This window comes from Uloborus diversus, chromosome 10, assembly GCF_026930045.1.
Source record: "Uloborus diversus isolate 005 chromosome 10, Udiv.v.3.1, whole genome shotgun sequence".
Classification (NCBI taxonomy): Eukaryota; Metazoa; Arthropoda; class Arachnida; order Araneae; family Uloboridae; genus Uloborus; species Uloborus diversus.
In genome coordinates this window covers 50367988-50388003 of record NC_072740.1, presented here as the reverse complement: position 1 = coordinate 50388003, position 20016 = coordinate 50367988, and the positions used below count along the sequence as shown (strand labels likewise).

At 34.5% G+C, this 20016-nt stretch overlaps 1 protein-coding gene across 1 annotated transcript in view; it reads left to right on the top strand.

Moving 5' to 3' along the window:
* The window catches only part of LOC129231863 (mitochondrial 10-formyltetrahydrofolate dehydrogenase-like), a 126648-nt gene that overhangs the window by 52780 nt on the left and 53852 nt on the right, over positions 1–20016 (top strand). Inside the window, exons 7-14 of the mRNA XM_054866248.1 lie at positions 1976–2110; positions 4689–4820; positions 4902–4987; positions 7525–7669; positions 10379–10498; positions 11615–11677; positions 17428–17492; positions 19400–19621. Of these exons, the coding sequence (XP_054722223.1) occupies positions 1976–2110; positions 4689–4820; positions 4902–4987; positions 7525–7669; positions 10379–10498; positions 11615–11677; positions 17428–17492; positions 19400–19621 (968 nt within the window). The remainder of the gene's footprint in view (positions 1–1975; positions 2111–4688; positions 4821–4901; positions 4988–7524; positions 7670–10378; positions 10499–11614; positions 11678–17427; positions 17493–19399; positions 19622–20016) is intronic.

Here is a 20016-nt window from a genome sequence, read left to right as displayed (position 1 = left end):
TTCACGAGTTTCAGTTTGGATTTGGTGCTGGACTATAAAATTGCCGTGTGAGCTGCGCAGGCGTCGACTCTTACTTTCTTGTTAAACGGGAAAAGGTATTTGATAAGAGCAGAAAACTGTTGAGGGCGTACGAATCTGTTTATTACGGAAAGCTTTTTTGTATATTCAGAGAGTTTTCCGAGATTTTTTAGTGTACTGTTAGGTAGTTTTTTAGTTGCTTTTCCTTAAAATAGTAATTGATGAAACATTTTTAATGTATGTGAATAGCTCTTGCATTGATATTACTCCGAAGTTTTTTTTTAAAGGATTGAGTTCAGTGTACGGGCGAAAAATAAGATCCTACAATGAACAAATCATTAAAAATAACTATACTGCCCATCTCTACTAGAAAAAAAAAACCTGCCTTCCATATTTTCCTTCAGTATTATTTTTGGCTGCAATTTTAATTGTTGTCATGACGCCATGATGTCCTCATTAATTTTTACAAAATAATGAACACTCGATATTTCGTTTAAGATTTTGGAGTAAGACTGGAAAGATTTTTTTTCTTTTTTGCGGAAGTCATACACTGAGACCGACAAATATTGAAAAATCTTGGACGCTAGGAAACATTTTTAGTCGCCAGAAAAAAGAAGAATTCACAAGGAGGCCTAACGGTCTCGGAAATTCAGATCGGGATGAAATTCAGCACATTAGTAGTACTCCTTGAAAGTATCCACACAATAAAGTAATAAAGCGCACTAGCCAGAGCATTCCAAGAAAACAGCCTCTAAAGTTTAGCATGCAGCTTATATACTGGTAAAGATTTTTCGTCTGCAGCAGCTCGGTGGCTATGTCGTCAGCGTACTGGATTCCCATACAATCCATCTCGGGTTCGATACCTCTTAAAGAATTCTTTTTTTTTTCACCAAAATGTACCTCACTTGTTCAACTTTGACGCCTATTTTTATAGACTGGTAAAAAAATCTAATATAGCGTATACAAAATTGTGCGTATCACGTTGAAAATAGAAAAATAAATTCCCTTGAAGACTATAAAAATATAATCAATAGTCCATCATCGACATCGCCAATTTTCAATAAAATGATTTGGTATACTTCCAAACTTTCAGACAAAAGAGAAATTTTCATGATTGTTAATGAAGTATGTTTTTCTATGAATATTTTACTAAAAGGTTGCTCCTGTAAACAATGTTCTTTTATACATTGTGCAAGATGGTAGAACAATTTTTGTTTTCCGTGTTTTTATGATAATTATCATTCAGGTGTATGTATATAAATGGATAATTGATAAATAAAAAGCTATATTTTTAAATTTTTTATATAAATTAACAAGTCCTACCCTAATTTTGTTGCCGTGGTAATTCAAATTATAATTTATAATCGATAGAATTTCTCTATTTTCTCGATTAAAAATACACTACGTATTTAAAACTCAAGTGTTATCTTCAATTCAAATTTCAATTTGCTGAAATGGTCGCTTTTTAAATTTGTATAAAAAATTCTTCGAGAGGTATCGAACTTGGATCGACAGCACGGGAATGCAGCTCACTGACCACACAGCCACCGAGCTGTTGATGAGGAGTAATCTCTACTAATATATTTAGGCTGCGCGTAAAATTTTAGAGGCTGTTTTCTCGGAATATTCTGGCTAATGCGTTTTATTACTTTATTGTGTGGACACTCTCAAGGGGTAGTACTAATCTGCTGAATTTCAACCCGATCTGAATTTCCGAGACCGTGAGGTCTCCTTGTCAGAGTTTATATGAAAATTCAATGTATCATAACTTCAGAAAGATTCTTTTCTGAAAGAACTAGTTGCCAAGGTAGTTTTTTTTAATCACGTGGAGCGACCTGGTGCCCGAGATTTGTCGGACCCTGGTCATGAACATTGGGCCTTCAACTTTAATAATTTGTTGTACGCATCAAGTAATTGTCTTGAAAATCTACTTTATTCAGCAATACTTTGTTTACAGCTTGTACGTTTGTATGGTTCAACTCTATGGGATGGAGAAATTCCTGACGGTCAGAAAGTAACCATTAAAGGCTTGCAATCTCCAGCAATAGTTCACTCCGCTGGCTTACTTATTCAAGGAAAAGATGGTAAAGCAGTGAGTGCTGATTTGATTTTTATTTCTATTTATGAAATTTGTTTTTAATTTTAGTAAGTGAGGAAAGCTTTTTTCATAAATTTTTGTTTACTTTTAAGTTATGTTCCAACTCATCGAGATAGAACGAGGCTCTATACATTTTCTATTAGATTCAGACCAGGATTCCAGGTCATTCAATAAAGCAATTTTATTCATTTACCTTCATTGCATAGCTGGTTTGCGATCTCAACGATATGGATCGAAGTGAACTCCCAATTATCTACTGAATGAAGAGATTGGCGCGGTAACCGCGTATATAAGAATTTCGCGGTAATCCGAAAAATAGGTAAAGAATGATACTAGTGTACAAAAACTAGCAATACTCACTATCACTACCCTAAAATTATAACAGCAATAACAACAGCATTCATTAAAATTATCATAATGGTAAAAAATTAAGGAAGGTACAGTGCTGGTAAAAAAAAATTGCATCACCCTCGCATTTTTCACAACGATGGGATTATGTGAGAAGTTTTGGTCGACCGATTAACGATGAATGTATGTGAAATTCTGAAAAACTTATGGAATAAACATTTAACAGCAGGAATCCGATAATTGTTTACGTAGATCGGGGCTGTTTCCGGGCCAAGGCAAACTGCTGACCCCATGCTCATTTTTCCATTTCTGAACCTGCGTGTGAGTTTAGAGAAAAAAAATTACTTAACCCCATATCAATTTACGTCTAATGGCAGGATAAAGGTTTTTAAATTGTTATTTAATAGTTTTTCTCTATGGCATGGAGCAGAATCATCCTGGAAAATGACGTTTGGAAGTGAAGTAAAGTGATCCCGGATAGTAAGAAGCAATTTCTCTTCCAAAATGCCAATATACACCTGAGCGTTTACTGTTCCTTGCACAAAGTGAAGCCCACTAACTCCTTGATCGGAAATACATCCCCAAATCATCTGGGATACGGGATGCTTGACTGTGTGTTGAATGCTGTCGGGATGATATTCCTGTCCTTTGCGGCGCAGGTGATGCATTTTTTTTTTAACCACTACTGTAATAGCTATAGATTACATAAAACTTAAAGATTAGATTTTGGAACACATTTGTTTATATATAGGATTAGCATAAAAGAGTATCCCGGTTTTAAAAAATTAATTCGAGAAGGAACATAGGGGGGGGGGGGGTTCGAACGCCAAAATAAGTACCGAACCGTTCGAATTTTAATTTTAAGACGCGAAAATGGCATTAAATGGCTTTTTCTACCCGAAATAATTATCAGACCAGTTCGATTTTGGCCCCATTCAAAAGCCCGCGAAAAATACCCATGAAGTTCATTAATTTCCTTCGAATACCAAAAAAAAAAAAAAAGCTGTTAAATCACCAGGAAAAAATTAAAAAGCATTATTAAGCCTCATGGAATAGAAATTTTATGTCGAAAATTTATCGTTTGCGCGATTTCATTTTAAATTAGCGTGAAAACAATTCAGAAGGTTGCCACCTTTTTTTTTCCCTCGACTGTGACTAAACTTTTTTTTTTGTTTTGTTTTCAGATAAAAATTTTCCATTTTGATTATTATTTGGCGATTTACCTTCTTTTTTTTTTAAAAGGATTTTAGTTGCATTTATGGAGGGTTGCGTTTAATTTTTTCATGAACTTTTGATCTGCCGTTTTCTTTCTTTGAGAATGATTATTTGGACGGGAAATTTTATAGTATTTTTTTTCCTATAATTGAAGCCTGATTGTTGAACATGCGTCAATTAACAAAACTTTTATTTTTGAGGTAGACCGTGCAAAGCCGGGCAATGCAGCTAGTGATGCACAAAAATAAAGATAAACTGTCCAATTTTTTTTGAACGTACGTAACTACTTAAACGTGTACGTTCCGCACTAGCGCAGCCTGAAAATCCTTTTGGAGGGTTTTTTTTTGATCACAACAGTGTATTAGCTATTGTATTAAGATTGGCAGCAATGCTAAAGCCAAGACCTCTGGGGGGGGGGGGGCGTTCCCCCTCCCCCCCCCTTCGCTGAGCCACTGACGTTCCGCAACACTGGATTGGTTGTTGCTGGTGAAGATGATCCTTAATGCGTTGGCCACCCAGATCCACAAACCTAACACCATGTGATTTTTTTAATGGGGTTTCGTCGAAGACAGTGTTTTATACACCACCATTGCCTACCTACAACATTGCAAGAACTGAAAGATCGCATATGTGTAGCATTATGAAAAATTGACAGTGAAACACTCCAAAATGCATGTTAGACGTGTGTCGCGTTAAAAAAGGCGTGCACATCGAACATTTGTGAGTGAAAAGAAATTTGGACAGTTAATCTTTATTTTTAAGCATCATTTATAGTGCGAAGTGTAATAGTTAATGAAATAAAAACTTTTAAAACCGGGATATTATTTTATGCTAACCTTGTATTATCGTAAAATATCTTTTACTCGTGGTTCTAAAGTTAACAGAACCGTTTACTCCCTCCGTTAACGTTCTTGTGCGCATGTATATCAATCAAATTAGTGGTCATAAGAATTATTGTAAGCCATTAGTGCTTTAGTTAAATTCAAATATTTATTTATATTTTTTTTAGATCAATATAAAAACAATGAAGTTGGAGGACAGTGGACGCGTTATAAATGCTTCAAGGTACGGAGCAGTGGAATCTGAATCAGAGGACATAGATTTAACTGAAGAAGAAAGGGCCGTTTCAGATAACATCAAGGTATTTCTTTTAATGTGTCATATCTGTTTTGCAGTTCCATATTTGTCACGAAATTTATTATTTTCGACTTTATTTCTAAAGGTAATTTGGGAAGGAATACTTAGCGCGGAAATCGAAAATGATACAGACTTCTTCAAAAGCGGGGCAGGATCGATGGATGTGGCAAGGTGTGTAGAATGTGGTTTGTATATTTTCGTCATATAATCAATTTAGAGATTCATATTCAACTAGGGGGTTCGGCACCTGCTCGTTTCGCTTGCAAACCCCCGTTAGCTCCCTACAGTGACTTGCTCACTAATAAGCCATAGATACATTTCGCCCGTTCTCATTTCAGGCAGCCGAATTGGCTAAAGTTGAAATAACGTTTATTGACGTTTTAGTTAATAACTAAGTCGTAATGATGTTATATGATGGCGAAATCGGTTCCTCGCAATATTTCGAATTCTTGTGTATCTCGTTCGACTCTGAACTACCAGTGGTTCTTGAGGAGATGAGATTTCATACAGACAGTCGCGCACAGAATTTAATGGTACACTATGGGCTCTGCCCATTTCTCGCTTCGCTCGCAAGCCCCCGTTCGCCAACTGCGGTGGTTCAATGCCCCCTGCGGCGAGTGACAATTGATGATTTTAATGTTTTTTCCTTGGAAGTCCTAGATATTGTTTTTATCAATTCATATCCCTGGCCCCTTAAGGTTTAGTTTGGTGAGACAGGATAGAATGACTTTTTCTGGATGTTCTGTATTCAACGGTACCAGTATCGACTTAGTAGACATTGACAGTCTGGAGAAGATAGAGTTATAGTCATACAAATACACACAGAAACAGAAGCGCACAGGTTTAAATAGTATAGATAAATTCTTGTATAAGAAAATTGAAATAAATATCTTACTTTCGTGAAAATCATAGAAATTGTACAGAAATATTATCAGAGCAATCCTCACTAGATAGAAGTTACGAATATTTTTGTTATAACTGGATAGGTTAAATCCGACTACTAACCAAGGGAGTAGTGCAAAAAACTAAATAGGTAGCAATCACAATTGTGACATTTTTTTTTGATGTAAAAATTATTTGCTCGCGTATCCCCTATTATCCAGGTATAACGTTTTAAAGTCTGCCGAAATTTTAAGAAAAGAGCCAATATTAAAGATTTAGTGAGACATTGAAGGTACTATGCGATTTCACCATCTGTGTGTAGCAGGACATCCGTCTGCAAAGCATGTGAAAGATGTTTTCAATTACTCACCAAAACTCGCTAAATTTGGTGACTTTTCCTAAATTTTCAACTGATTTTATGACCGCATATTTCGATACTGGTGACGAGGGCAAAATACTTATGTGACCAAAAATATGTTTTTCCATGCTCTTTTTGATTGCTACAAAAATTTGGATTTTTTAAAATTTCTTTCTGATCAAATGCTACTTAATTTCTTCTCTGGGGGGGGGGGGGGGGTACATGAAAAAAAGATTTTTTATCGGAAAGAACCAGTGACACTAGATGTAAACTGAATTACGAATAGAAATTTCATGAGTAGACGTTTTCCTAGATGCGTTGTAGAACGCAGTTTGTAAAGCAGTTCGACGTGAACTTCACCTACGTTATTATAACGTACGATGTTTCCAAAATGTGAAGAAAATTAAAAGTACAACCATTTTGAGAATCCTCTAGGTTAACCGTGCGCATTTTACATGTTAAAAATAGCAGAGATTTGCTTAAAATTGTAATCAGAGTAATCCTGTTAAGTTCATATACATTGTCGTTAAATGATACATACAAAATTTAGGAAATTATTTTAAATTTAAAAAGGTATGATAAACGCACTAATTAATTTCTTAATTCAGGGTATTTCTCATGGTTGCAAAAAGATGGATAAACTTGATAAGTCGTCAACTAAGCACTATGAAAGCCTAAACTGTTGACCAAACACAAAAGTTTTCTAAAAAAATTCTCACGAGATAAATTTCTCAGAAATAGTAAAATGTGTATAGTACTCTCAGAATCATAATCAGACTAAAATGGTTTTTCTAAAATTACGATTGAAGAATTGCTTGATTGGCTGTTGATTTTTAAAACACGTTTCTAATTCATGTACAGTAGTATACTGCCGTGTGCAGGTAAAGGGCAGTATCCGCAAATTTTTCATTTTTCTGCATTTTTTTCATCGATTGTACGTTAACATTATTGTACAAGATTGCTTATATGGTTTCCGCTGAAAAAAAGGCGAGAAAAAAACATCTAATTCCAACATTTTTTTTGGATAGTATTGAATCCAACATTCATTTCTTTAACTATCTCGAAAACGCATTTCTGCAGATACTGCCGTTTGCCTGCCTACGGCGGTATATGAAACCTGCTTTTTTTTTGTTACTCCAACTATCGGAACATTTAAGAAACTTCAAACACAGTAAAATTGAAATATTTTAATCTCTAAGCTGTAGAGCTAGCCTGTGAAATGTACCCAAGCTAATAGTTTGCAACGTAAAATTGCATCATGAAATAGTTTCATATTACAAAACATTTTATGTTCGTAACGTGACCATATTTTAACAAAGTCGACGAAGGTCGATTTTGAGTTTATACCATTCAATTTCTTTTGATGCCGAGAAATTATTCATTCTAACTTACCTGTCTTTCTTGATAAATGCTATTCATGAATCAAAATTGATTCAATAAAGTGCAATTAAATTCTCTCGTTCAACAGATTAGTCGAAGAGATTAAGGAAAAGTGTGGCATAACAATTGAAAATGAGAATGTTTACATGGCTACGACATTTGAAGAATTTGTTAAGTCTGTGATTTTGAGACAACGCAGGGGTTCAGCGTCTCCAAAACTAGAGTTCAATGCTGTAAGTTTCCTGCAATTTTAAGAGATTTTGTATTTTTCTTCTTCAAATATTTTTGCTGTTATTTTTCTTAGTGCAAATGATTAACTCTTAGCACATATTGTGGAACTAAAGGAGGTAAAATTTACTAAATAATTTTTAATGCATGGAAACACTAAATGTCCGTTTAGTTTAAGTAGTACACAGAAACCTGTTTTTGTGTAGTAGATAGAGACCGCATAAGAAATATCGCATAAAAAATAGTTTGAAACTTCACGATTAGCTATAAAAATAGTTTTCGCAACACAGTTAAAAAATATTTTCTTTATGCGGTGGATAGGGAACGCATAAAAAAGTCTCACGTAGAAAATAACCTAAAAACTTATCAAGCAACTAGGAATAGCTTCTTTAAACGAAATCAAAATAAACCGAGACATGATAATTTTGGCTAATTGTCAGACAAAATTTCCCGAATAAGGAAATTTTTGGGAAGTCACTGTGACTTCCCATCAGGGTGCCCCTGTCGTCACTTGAAGATACTACCTCGCACTTGTTTCATAAACAATTTCGTCAATTGAGTCCCAATCTGTTTTTAATTTTCTTATACCGCACAAAAAAAAAAAAAAAAAAAAAAAAAAAAAATCGCACAGAAAAAACCTCACACACACACAAAAAAAAGACCGCATAAAAACAGGTTTGAGTGTAAAACGCTCGAACGTATCTGTAATTTTTTTTTTTTTTAGACTTTTCTAACAGACTTCTCTGTATATTGTTCCATTAATTACTTAGTGTTATTATTTTGTCCCTGCTGCACTATTGCTCGTCTACATATTTTACTTAAAGATGCATTTTTCCCTTAATGCATCAAAACGTAAGAAAGCATTTTCAAATCCACTAATCATTTTTGTTTTGTGTCAGGAAGAATGAGAATTTTAGGAAGTTGGTAAAATATGAAAGCGAACAAATAAATAGTGTTGCTGCGATTAACTAGGACAAAAAACATCCGACCTTTTCCAATTTAGTGCACAGGTCTCTATCGCACAAGACATTTAATTAATACCGCATGCAATATGACCTATTCAGACAAAATCCTGCTCGTCTCGTCCAGCTCAGTTAAAATGAAAGAAGTAGTCTACATTTACTTTTTTTTTATTCGCCTTTAGAAGCAAACTATCCAACATATTTGATGACATTTTTTTTTTCATATGAAAACATCTTTAAAAAAAATTCGAAATGCGGAAAACCTTATCCAACGAGGGTCAAGTTGATGCACAAATGAATAAGCTGTTATGCTGAATTAGATACGAAAAGAACTTTCTAAGAGTTGTTTTTAAAGGAGACTCTTCGAAAATACTCCAAGTTTTAAACCGAATTAGATGATAAACGCAAATCATGTTTACAGTTAGTACAAACATAAGTATGGCTATCTTCTCCGAAATGCGATCTTTCAAATATTTCAAGATGCAGTTCCTTAATTTAAGTTTTTACGTCATTTCTAAGCATTTCTGGTAAAGGAAGGAAACTTAAAAACTTGCGAGTCAAATTATTACACGACACCAACTTGACCCAAGCGCCATTACGTTAACTCAAAAAACAGCTTCGAGCACAAGCGATTAGGAAAAATCTTAGAGCAGGAATCATAAATGGAGGGAGCAAGTCCAATCATTGGCTTAGCAAAAGCTTGGGCAAAGATATCAAGTCACGTGACTTAACAATGATGAATAGTTGACACGTTTTGCGTGAAACGAGCGAAAGAAACCTGATTTTTTCCAATGCTTCGCTTTAAAATCTATCACGTGACTTGGTGTGATTGTTTCACGAATGAAAGTCTTCACTCCATCCATTCTATCTCTTCACGATGGGAAGAATCATACCTCCTTTTTAAGGAGCACAGCAGTATATTGCTTTACATGATATAATTACTTAAACACCCTATAGGAGAGTTGAAAACAAGCGTTATGTGTATGTATATATATATATATATATATATATATATATATATATATATATAAATTTTACTTTTGTGCACAAAAAAAAAAACGATTTTTCACAAATGACTATCAAACAAAAAGAAAACTGCAGATTCTCCTGCATACGAAAGCAAAAACAGCATAAGTCTGTTGCTTCTTCGTAAGACTCTCAGTTCTGGGCAAAAACTCACTCGAAAGTTGAAACCCTAGTAGCAACTTAACCCTATATCAACTGGACACTTTCTGCCCTATCATTAAAGGCTTCTTCATAATTTATACGTGCAATTATAAGACATCGTACTTTCATTACTTCTGTGTTACGGTGTAAATAAAATTCTTGATTGTGTGGTATTGACTATATTTTTTTCCTGATTACAAAATATCATTAAATAATCTGAAAACCATTTTGAAACTAATTCTCATTGCTACAATAACTCTTATGTTCAGTTTTGTGGCTGTTTGTAAATTTGAAACGAGAAACAGGTACATTGAATTCAAGTATACCTGTTGTCGTATTGCTGCTGTTCTGCTAATAACATAGTGTCTACTAGGAACTAACACTGAATCTCGTTCGAACAATTCAAATATCTTTTTCTGGGCGTTTATTGCTATGTAATTAATTTTTAAAACTACGAAACTTTGATATCAATGATTCTTTCTGAAAAATACTTGTATTTTGATAATCTAACTTGAATATTTTTATTTTCAGTTTCGGCTTCTTTATAATTTATGATAATATTTATCTATTGATATTATTTTCTAGGTCAATATGCATGTAAATAATATGGATATAAAATTTCCAACTCAACTTTTCATAAATAATCGTTTTCAAGATGCATCATCTGGAAAAGTTCTAAAATCAATCAATCCCACCGATGAATCGGTAAGTACCTTTGTTACAGTTCTTTATTTAAAGCAAAACTATTGGATTGGTAAATTTCAAAACCATTTTCCAATAACATTTTCGTTTTCGAGTTCAATCATAAAAATTTAATCATTCCTCATCTTTAGCAATTCCTAATTTTCCGACACGTTTGCCCATATAACAATATGAAAAAATGTAAGTGCATTACTGCCTCCACGAGATGACGCAGTGCGTACGATACTTTTAAGCCACAATCCTCTCCAGTACCGGCTTGTGCATTCATGCCAGAGTTCATTCCTTAAGTATATAAAATTTCGTTTCAGTTTGAACTCCTTCTTTGTGCTTAAATTTTTTTCGTTACATAGTGTACTACTACGATTACACTACTACTAATAACAACAACAACAACAAATCGTGCAAAAAAGGGTTAAAAATAAGATAGAAGGCAAAATACAACCCAAGTGATTGAGAGAGCAAATTAATACTCCATTTAGTCTTATCACCTAAAACTGTTGTTTCTGAAAAGTTTTCCCAAAGTAAACTGTACGTAATGCATCCCAAGAACCATCAGTCTTAATAATGTTTTGGGCAAAAAAAAAAAAAAAAAAAAAAACCAAAGAATTAATGTTCACAAAAAGTATTAAAGTACAATATGTGCTTTGTAAATACCAAGAAAAATTTGCACTCACGGGAGAATGACAGAAAAGTTTTGTAATTTGCATTAGCAAGGGCGTAGTTTTTGGGTTTGCTGTTAAGGGTTTGTAACACTTAATGATAAAGCTGCACATTATCTTTGCAACCAAAGATTGAATGTTAGAAAACTGTGCACAAGAAATAAAGTTCGCGTTATTAAATATGACTTTTAGTAACCCTTTTTAAGTGGTCCTTTGTGGAATATGCTCTACCTACCATAACACCTCCATATTATTTCATCCCAAGAAAATACTTTTGTTTGTAATTTACACACGCGTAATTTATACAAGTAAATAATATGTATTTCCTTGCTCTTATCCTGGAAAATAAAAATCTTTCTGGTTTTAGACTTTATGTATCAAAATAAAATTAAAGTTGAAGCAACCCGGTCTAATTTAATGAACACAATATGTTTCAATGAAGTTTAACTTTACTCTACAGATTATCTGTGATGTTCAATGTGCTTCTCCAGAAGATGTAGACAAAGCTGTGAAAGCAGCAAAAGTAAGTAACTCAAAAGTTTGTTCTTTTCCGATTCCAATTGTTTATGTACTTATATATTAACATTCATTTATGAAATTAATAATCTGGACGTATTTAATAGTATCAGCGGGATGAGTAATTGTCGGACCCGAATAAGACATCGGAAGGCCATAGGCCAAACGTTTTCGGGCCCCTCTGTACTCAATCCTTACAATTTTAGCCATTGGCTAAAATAGTTTTAATCAATGGCTAAATCTATTTATTTAGGGGTCTCCGCTGTTCCTCTAAACAGCGGAGACCCTCGACCACATCCTAGTTGCCCTATTCAGTTATCAGCACCCCTGAATAATTGTCTTAAACATTTTAAGTGTGTACACAAAACTGAAAAAACAATGAACAGCAACCAAAATGGTTCAAGAGCCAGTTTTTTTAAGGATCAGGCAGGCTGGATAGTTGACATTTTTGATTTTGCTGAAATTTTCAGGATATGTCCCGTATTAAAAAAAAATAAACACGTGTTTTTTTATTTTCTTAAAGCTTTTGGAGGTCAAAGTTGGACTTCCCAATTTACAAGATACTTTTTACTTTAATAGTGAACCGTGGCACTGGCAATTATTTTGCGTTCTACTATATCCTCGATATCTGTTAGTACATAATTAGTTGTGGTTGACTCTTTACGGAAAAGGTCAGGGGTCACTCAAACTTGTGCGAAAAAATGTTTTTTTCTGCAACTTTGACCGTCGAAATCTTCTTGCGCCAGCTGAAAGCCACAGTAGTATACATTTCAGTAAATACATACCAAAGAGTAGTATCCAAAGAGAGAAATATTTGTGTGGCTGGCATTTCACGCACTGAAATATTCGACTCTGAAATTGCAGAAATCACAAAATTGCATGACTTTCAAGGTCATTAATTTCTTGCGCCAAGAGTCAGCAGATATGAAACTACCAGGTATAGAAACCTTTCTTATCATAGAAACACAATCAGTTAACAGACCTATGGCTACTGTTTCAACTTTTACCTAAACTTTGCTCAACAAGTGTTTTTTGGAGCTTGTGAAAAAATGCCAATTACCTGCTTTTAAGTATTTATTACTATTATTTGCAACAATATTATCATAAATTTCCATAAACTTACTAAAATGGTAACAAAAGACAGCATATACTTGGAATCAAATTGAAAATTCAGTCCACAAACTACTCAGTATGCAAATCAGCTCAAGTGCGGTAAGCAAATCATGCACATGCACTTCTTGTTTTTCATATTGCTGCAAAAAAAAAAAAGAGAAAAAAGGAAAGCTATGTATATAAAACTCATGCCTCTATCTGATATAAATAATATGTCCTGAAATACCAAATTTTTAATTCTAACTTAATATTCTATGATTGATAATATAGACATTAACTCAAAAAAAAAAAAAAATCTTTACTTATTCAATTGTGCTTTCTTGCTCAATGTCGTTAACGTCATCAAAAATTTGTGCCGTCCTATTTTTGATATGTAAAGAGGCTTCTGATTTGTGAAGAAATCAATTAGGAAGGTTGAAATATTTGTTTCCATTACGATCTATCTATTCTCTCATGTCTTTTGATGTGTTTTCTGAAGATGATTTTACTCCAGTTTCCTCACCTTTCATGAAAATATTATAATCGTGCGTCTTTTATTTATGTGAGACGCGCGTTTTTTTTTCCTACTGGAAAGGGTCTAACCTCTTTGAAATACATTCAAATTCGTGGTACTTTGTAAAAGGTTTTTGGTTCAATTTGGAATAGGGAAGTATTCGATTTTCTAATTTTATTTTTATATGATAGAGTAGCATACATGAACATCATCTGTGAAAAATTTTTTACGATACGACTAATACTTTTTTTATAAATAATTTTATTAAGTTCACGCGCGAGTGACGTCATTTGCTTGTTCGCGAAATCAGTCCTTTGACTGACGTCACTGCCGCGCTGCGAGGCGGCGGGGTTGGCTAGGACAAAGCTTGGCGATCTTTGAGGGAAGGCGCGGGAAAACAAGAGCCTTCTAACCGCGCGCATAAAAGGGTAGTGAAAATCCTTTGCTGTCTGTAGGGTTTAATGCATTCCGCGATTGTTTTTAATTTGATTTTCTTTGTCATGGCTAGTAGAATCAATTACAAGTATTGCTTCGTTCCTGGATGCGTATCTACATCTAAAAAAACTGCTCACAAGTGATTTGTTATTGTTCCGTCGCAGCAGGATCTTCAAAAGAAGTGTTTTCAAGTGTGTTTATTAATTAAAATTTGAAAATATTGCACTGCATTTTAATTAAAAACTATGTCAAGTGAGAAATACAATTTGAAATATATGTTCACAACTGTTCATAAATAAATGTTTAATAAGCATATGAGATATTTTTTTAAAAATGCAAGTAAACAAAGGAATTTAAACCCTGCACAATAAACTTAAATAGAAAGTAATAGATGCATTACTATTAGCATTTTAATAACAATGCAAAAACTAGTAATACTTTCTTTTTAACATTCAAACTATCTTCAAATTTTAACTAATACAAATTGATAATTTAAAAATACATTTTCAGTTTATCACTTAGAAGCGTTTCTGTATTTACAAGACCTTTCTCACTTGCAAAAAGGTACTTATTTTATGAAATGAACACCATTTTCAAATTTATTATTTTTATCAAAAGGGCAAAAAAATATATTTTTCTTTTTTTTTGCTAAGTTGCACAAAAACTCAAGGATAATTAACATGTATTAATGGATTTAAAACAATTTTCCACAAAAAAAAAAAAAAAAAAACGCAGGATCAACTTTTATCGCCAACAAAGAGAAAAATTTTCATGCGAAAACTGCTCTAAAACTTAGTACTGGAATCACTTGCAGTAGGGTTGTTACAAAATGCGCGCTTCATTAAAAGCCGCCAAGTAAGAACTGGAATAGCGCTCTTACATTGTAATTTATATATTCAGAAAAAAAAACACCATCGACACACAAATGGAAATAATCTTGATAAGGGAAACTAATGCGAATAATATGAACTGCAAACATAGACGCATATGTACGTACAATTTTAAAGAATAACAATAGTGAAACTTTGTTGTTTCACTCCCCGTACTTCTAGGATATTAAATCTCTCGTCCTCTCAAAAAAAGTCAAACACCATGAATGACGTTACTTGAGGAAGGTTATTGGATTGACCTTTCGTGAATCCTAGCTCCATGATGAAAAAAATGCTGATTAAATGCTTTTAAAAAGCGGAAAAACACAGTGCTATTCACCTCCTGGTAGGCGCAACACGGCATGGAAATGGAGCTCCGATCGGAACAGGGAAATGACGTCAGCTGCTGACGTTTTAGGCCACACCTCTTTTTTGCGCATCGCTCTTTAAAAAATTCATAAAAAATCAATCGTTGGTTTTAAAAATCCGGGCCATGGTGAATTTTTGTGTTTTGTAATTCTGTCAACAATGTGCAATAGTTAAAATAGGAATATTTGATAGGTTGATACTTCCCTATTTCCTGAACCTGAACAAGTTACTGATGGAAAAAGGAAGACGAGGTGTTACAAGAAAAGTTGCCTGGCCAAGTAGACAAATAGAAAATAAGAAATAACAGTCTGTAGACACGTGTTTCGGTGTTACAAGGAACGCCTTTTCCAACGCAAAGTAAATGAGCTTATGGATGAAAAGACATTCGACAAAAGCGTATGACTTTTGTCGGATGCCTTTTCATCCATACGCTAATTTCTTTTGCATTGAAAAAGGCGTTCCTTGTAAAGCCGAAGCACGTGTTTGCAGTAATCTGCAATTCGTGCTATTTGACACTTTTATTTCATAATTTGCTTTTCATTCACAAAGGTATTTATTTAACTTAGAGAAATAGAGTTTCTGTTGCACACTGAGTAGTTAATGGATTTAATTTTCACGTTAGTTCTAAGTATATGCTGTCTTTTGTTACCATTTTAGTTAGTTTATGAAAATTTATGATAATATTGTTCCAAATAATAGTAATAAATACTTAAAGCAGGTAATTGGCATTTTCTCACAAGCGCCAAAAAACACTCTTTGAGCAAAGTTTAGAGCCAAATTATGTAAAAGTTGAAATAGTAGCCCAAGGTCTGTTAACTTATTGTGTTTCTATGATAAGAAAGGTTTCTATACCTCGTAGTTTCATATCTGCTGACTCTCGGCGCAAGAAATTAATGACGTTGAAAGTCATGCAATTTTGTGATTTCTGCAATATCAGAGTCAAATATTTCAGTGCGCCAAATGTCAGCTATACGAATCTTTCCCTTTTTAGATACTACTCTGTGGTATGCATTTACTGAAATATATACTACTGTGGCTCCCTGTTGGCGCAAGAAGATTTCGACGGTCAAAGTTGCAGAAAAAAATATTTTTCCGTACAAATTTGAGTGACTCCTGACCTTTGCGTAAGGAGTCAACAACAACTAATTATGCACTAAAAGATATCGAGGATATAGCAGAACACAAAATAATTGCCAGTGCCACGGTTCACTAGTAAAGTATTGGCCTATGTTAATTGCTATGCTTTTCTTGAAAAAACGAACTCCAAATCAAAAAGTCCAATTTTGACCTCCAAAAACTTAAAGAAATTTTTTTTTGCAAAAATAAAAAACACGTGTTTAATTCAGTAAATTACCGCCCATTAGCCAGGGCTAAAGCAGAAATACGTGAAATACACCGCCAGCTCAGTCATTTCCAGCCGAGGACTGCAGTTTCGTGCTTATTGGCACTCATCAGCCCGGCACAGGAAAGTGACTGAGCTGGAGATGGAAAACCTCTTAAGGAAGCCAAGAGTGCGAAACAAACTGGTACCTAATATAGAATTAGCAGACCAGACGAGTGACCGAAGCAATGGTTCGGTTCAACTCGAAGATTGAACACTTCTCACGATTGAACACGTCACAACTCGAAAATTGTTCAATCTTCGAGTTGAACCGAACCATTGCTTCGGTCACTCGTCTGGTCTGCTAATTCTATATTAGTTACCAGTTTGTTTCGCACTCTTGGCTTCCTTAAGAGGTTTTCCATCTCCAGCTCTGTCACTTTCCTATGCCGGGCTGATGAGTGCTAATAAGCACGAAACTGCAGTCCTCGGCTGGAAATGACTGAGCTGGCAGTGTATTTCACGTACGTGTTTAATTGTTTTAAAAAGGGACATGTCCAGAAAATTTCAGCAAAATCAAAAATGTCAACTATCCAGCCTGCCTGACCCTTAAAAAAAGCTGGCTCTTAAGTTGAAGTGAGACTAGCGAACACAGCGAACAAATCAGTCGCGAACACAGCGAACAAGTAACGCGCATGCGCGGAACGCCGATTGCAGCGTTGCGGCGGCGGGACAATGAAACGGTATACTTTACAAATACGACTCGTATAAAGATCGAAGAAGTGAATTAAACACATTTACGATACATATTTATTTCATTGGAAAATTCTAATAACGATTCTCGCACATGAAAGAGAGAAAAAGATCAAATACTCTATGTTGACTAAGAAAGGGGTGTTGTGAATAAAGATGTTTCTAAGGCCATTCAAAACACGTTCATGTCACTCTATCAAGAACGCCCATCTCCTTTATGAATCATGATAGTAGTGTATAAATTCGAAACTAATGTTCCACTTAAAAAATTGCTTTATTTTTGCATTAATCTTCACTGCGATCAAATCAATTTTTAAAAAATCAAATATCTGTAATTGTTATTGCATATTGGTGCTTTGCCGAGCATAGGCAAATGATTTTTAATAATTTTGTTTAAACGACAGGTATCATTTGAAGATGGTGAATGGGGTAAGATGAATGCTCGGGATAGAGCGCGACTAATGTACAGGTATGTCACAACTTATTGCATTAATTTCTATTAAATTCAGAAAGAAAATCGTTTCAAATTTTAGAGTTCCTGAAAAAGTATTGAGCAAATTCATGCTAATGCTGATTGTTAAGTCCGTTTAGCAACACTTCATTCTGCTAAGCATATTTTGTCAGTACATTTCTTTTAATGTAATAAATATAATAACGTAAAAAAATCAAAAAGAATAATTAGTAAAGGAGTTCAGTCTATCTTTACTAATTTGCCATGAGAGGGTGGCGTTGCGGTTAGGCATCGCCCTCTTAAGGAGCCTGCAAACTGAATGCGTGACGTCACTTAGAAAACGCAAGAGAAGTTGAAATTAATTAATTTTCCTTGCGTATTCGCTGCGGTCTCTTTTTTTGATGCGTCGAAGCTGACTTGCGCATGGCTAGACACGGGCTTTCTTTGTCTTACATTTCTGGCTGTATTCTGGCTGCTGCTCGACCAAGTTTGCAGGTTCAAACCCGGACATGGCACTAAAATTTTGAAGATGCAGAAAATCTTCAGCGTCCATGTCGTTTGATTATGTGGGATGGGAAAGATCCCAATTTGGATTGGATACTCTCGGCTAAATAATATTTCTAGTGCAACTTGCTTCGCAAGAGTTCAAATACCTTGCGCCCAGGTCCGAGGATTAATAGTGGTGCCGCAAGAAAGAACGGTTGCTAGTCCAAGTCCCTCGATAAAGTATTAGGCCTGAAAATTGGGAAGAACAAATACGTAACCCTATTAAAGGAAACAATGAGCAACATTTCATGAGTGGAGCATTAAGCAGACATTTCTACTATTTGTTCACATTCCCCTTATAAACAGGGTGTATCAGTACAGCGTTTACAGACTTTCAGGGCAGATAGAGTACACCTAGTCGATGGGAAATCACATAGTAATGCATGGTCGGAAGCGCTTCCCTGACACGATAGTGACGACACAAAGCAGAAGGACAAGACACGAATAAGAGGAGAAAACATGTTTATTACTTTTAATACAGTAAAAATGCTGGTAAGTTTTTGTCTGCATACGTGGTAAGTTTTTGTCGCAACGTAAACCGAAGCATCAGATGCATGCCAGCGAGCTCAGCGTTCGTATAACGTTCCGTCCTACTACTACTCTGTCGGCAGATGAAATGAAGCTTCATAGCGAGCGCGGCAACGAAAACCGCGTGTGTGCGCATGCGCCGTCATCTGATACTTCGGTTTACGTAGCAACAAAAACTTACCACGTACGAAAAAAAAAAAAAAAAAAAGCTTACCAGCATTTTTGCTGCAATAAAAATAATAAACATGTTTTCTCCTCTTATTCGTGTTGTGTCTTTCTTATGCTTTGTTTCGTCACCATCGCATTAGGAAAGCATTTCCGACCATGCATTGTTATGTGGTTTCCCATCATCTAAGTGCAACTCTTTCTGCCTTGAAGGTGTGTAAACGCTGTACTGATACACCCTGTATATTTATTGATCTTGTTCCAATTTTCAATAGTTAACAAAATACTTTTTATTCATCCACTCAAGTTCAAACACATTTTTCAAAACTTCTAGTGGATGACACTCGATGTTTATATAGTTTTTCAAATATTAATTAATTAAATTTGTATTTTTTAACTTAATATTGTGATTCTGATATACAAGTACATACATATTTACATTAATTGATTTTTTATATAAAAAATTACTAAAGTTTTTCTTTCTTAACATACGTACGAATTCAGTTAGGGTTTTTTTACATTACTTGTTTTTTATGTGTTCACGTTGCGCTGATGGTCCTGTCCATTTCTAGGGCATAGATTTGAATATACTTTTTGTGTAACAAATTGATTTTTTAAAACTTTACTTCTTCTTTAGCTCTATTAACATTACATTTAAGGAATTTTAAAAAATCTAAAATTTTTAGACTTGCAGATTTCATGGAGGAACATAAAGAAGAACTTGCTACATTAGAAAGTATAGATTCCGGAGCTGTCTATACATTAGCCTTGAAAACACACGTAGGCATGTCAATAGATACGTGGAGATACTTTGCTGGTTGGTGTGACAAAATTCAAGGTTCTACTATTCCTATTAATAACGCTCGTCCTAACAGGAATCTCACTTTTACGAAAAAAGAGCCCATTGGGTAAGTATGATACTTGATAGATTTGAAAATTGCGGTATTATTCACCACATAATTCATTAAGAGTTGAAAAATATGCAGGATGTTCCGTTTTAATATGCGAGACCTTTATTTTCGCAACCGTTAGTCCTAGATGCATACTTCTAATTACAAAAATGTTCAAAATCAGATGCAGAGTTAAGATATTGAAAGTTTGAAGTAAAAATAAAAGTGCCTCAAAAAATACAAAATTTAACTTGTTATACGGGACCCAAGTCTCTTAATTTACATTTACGGAAATAATCTCCATTGAAAAATAATTCCAACACAAAAAGTTTGAAATTAGTACGACCAATATTCACCGAGATATGAAACGCAGCGTTCTGTGATTTAGACCACTTTTCACTCGCCGTCAAAAA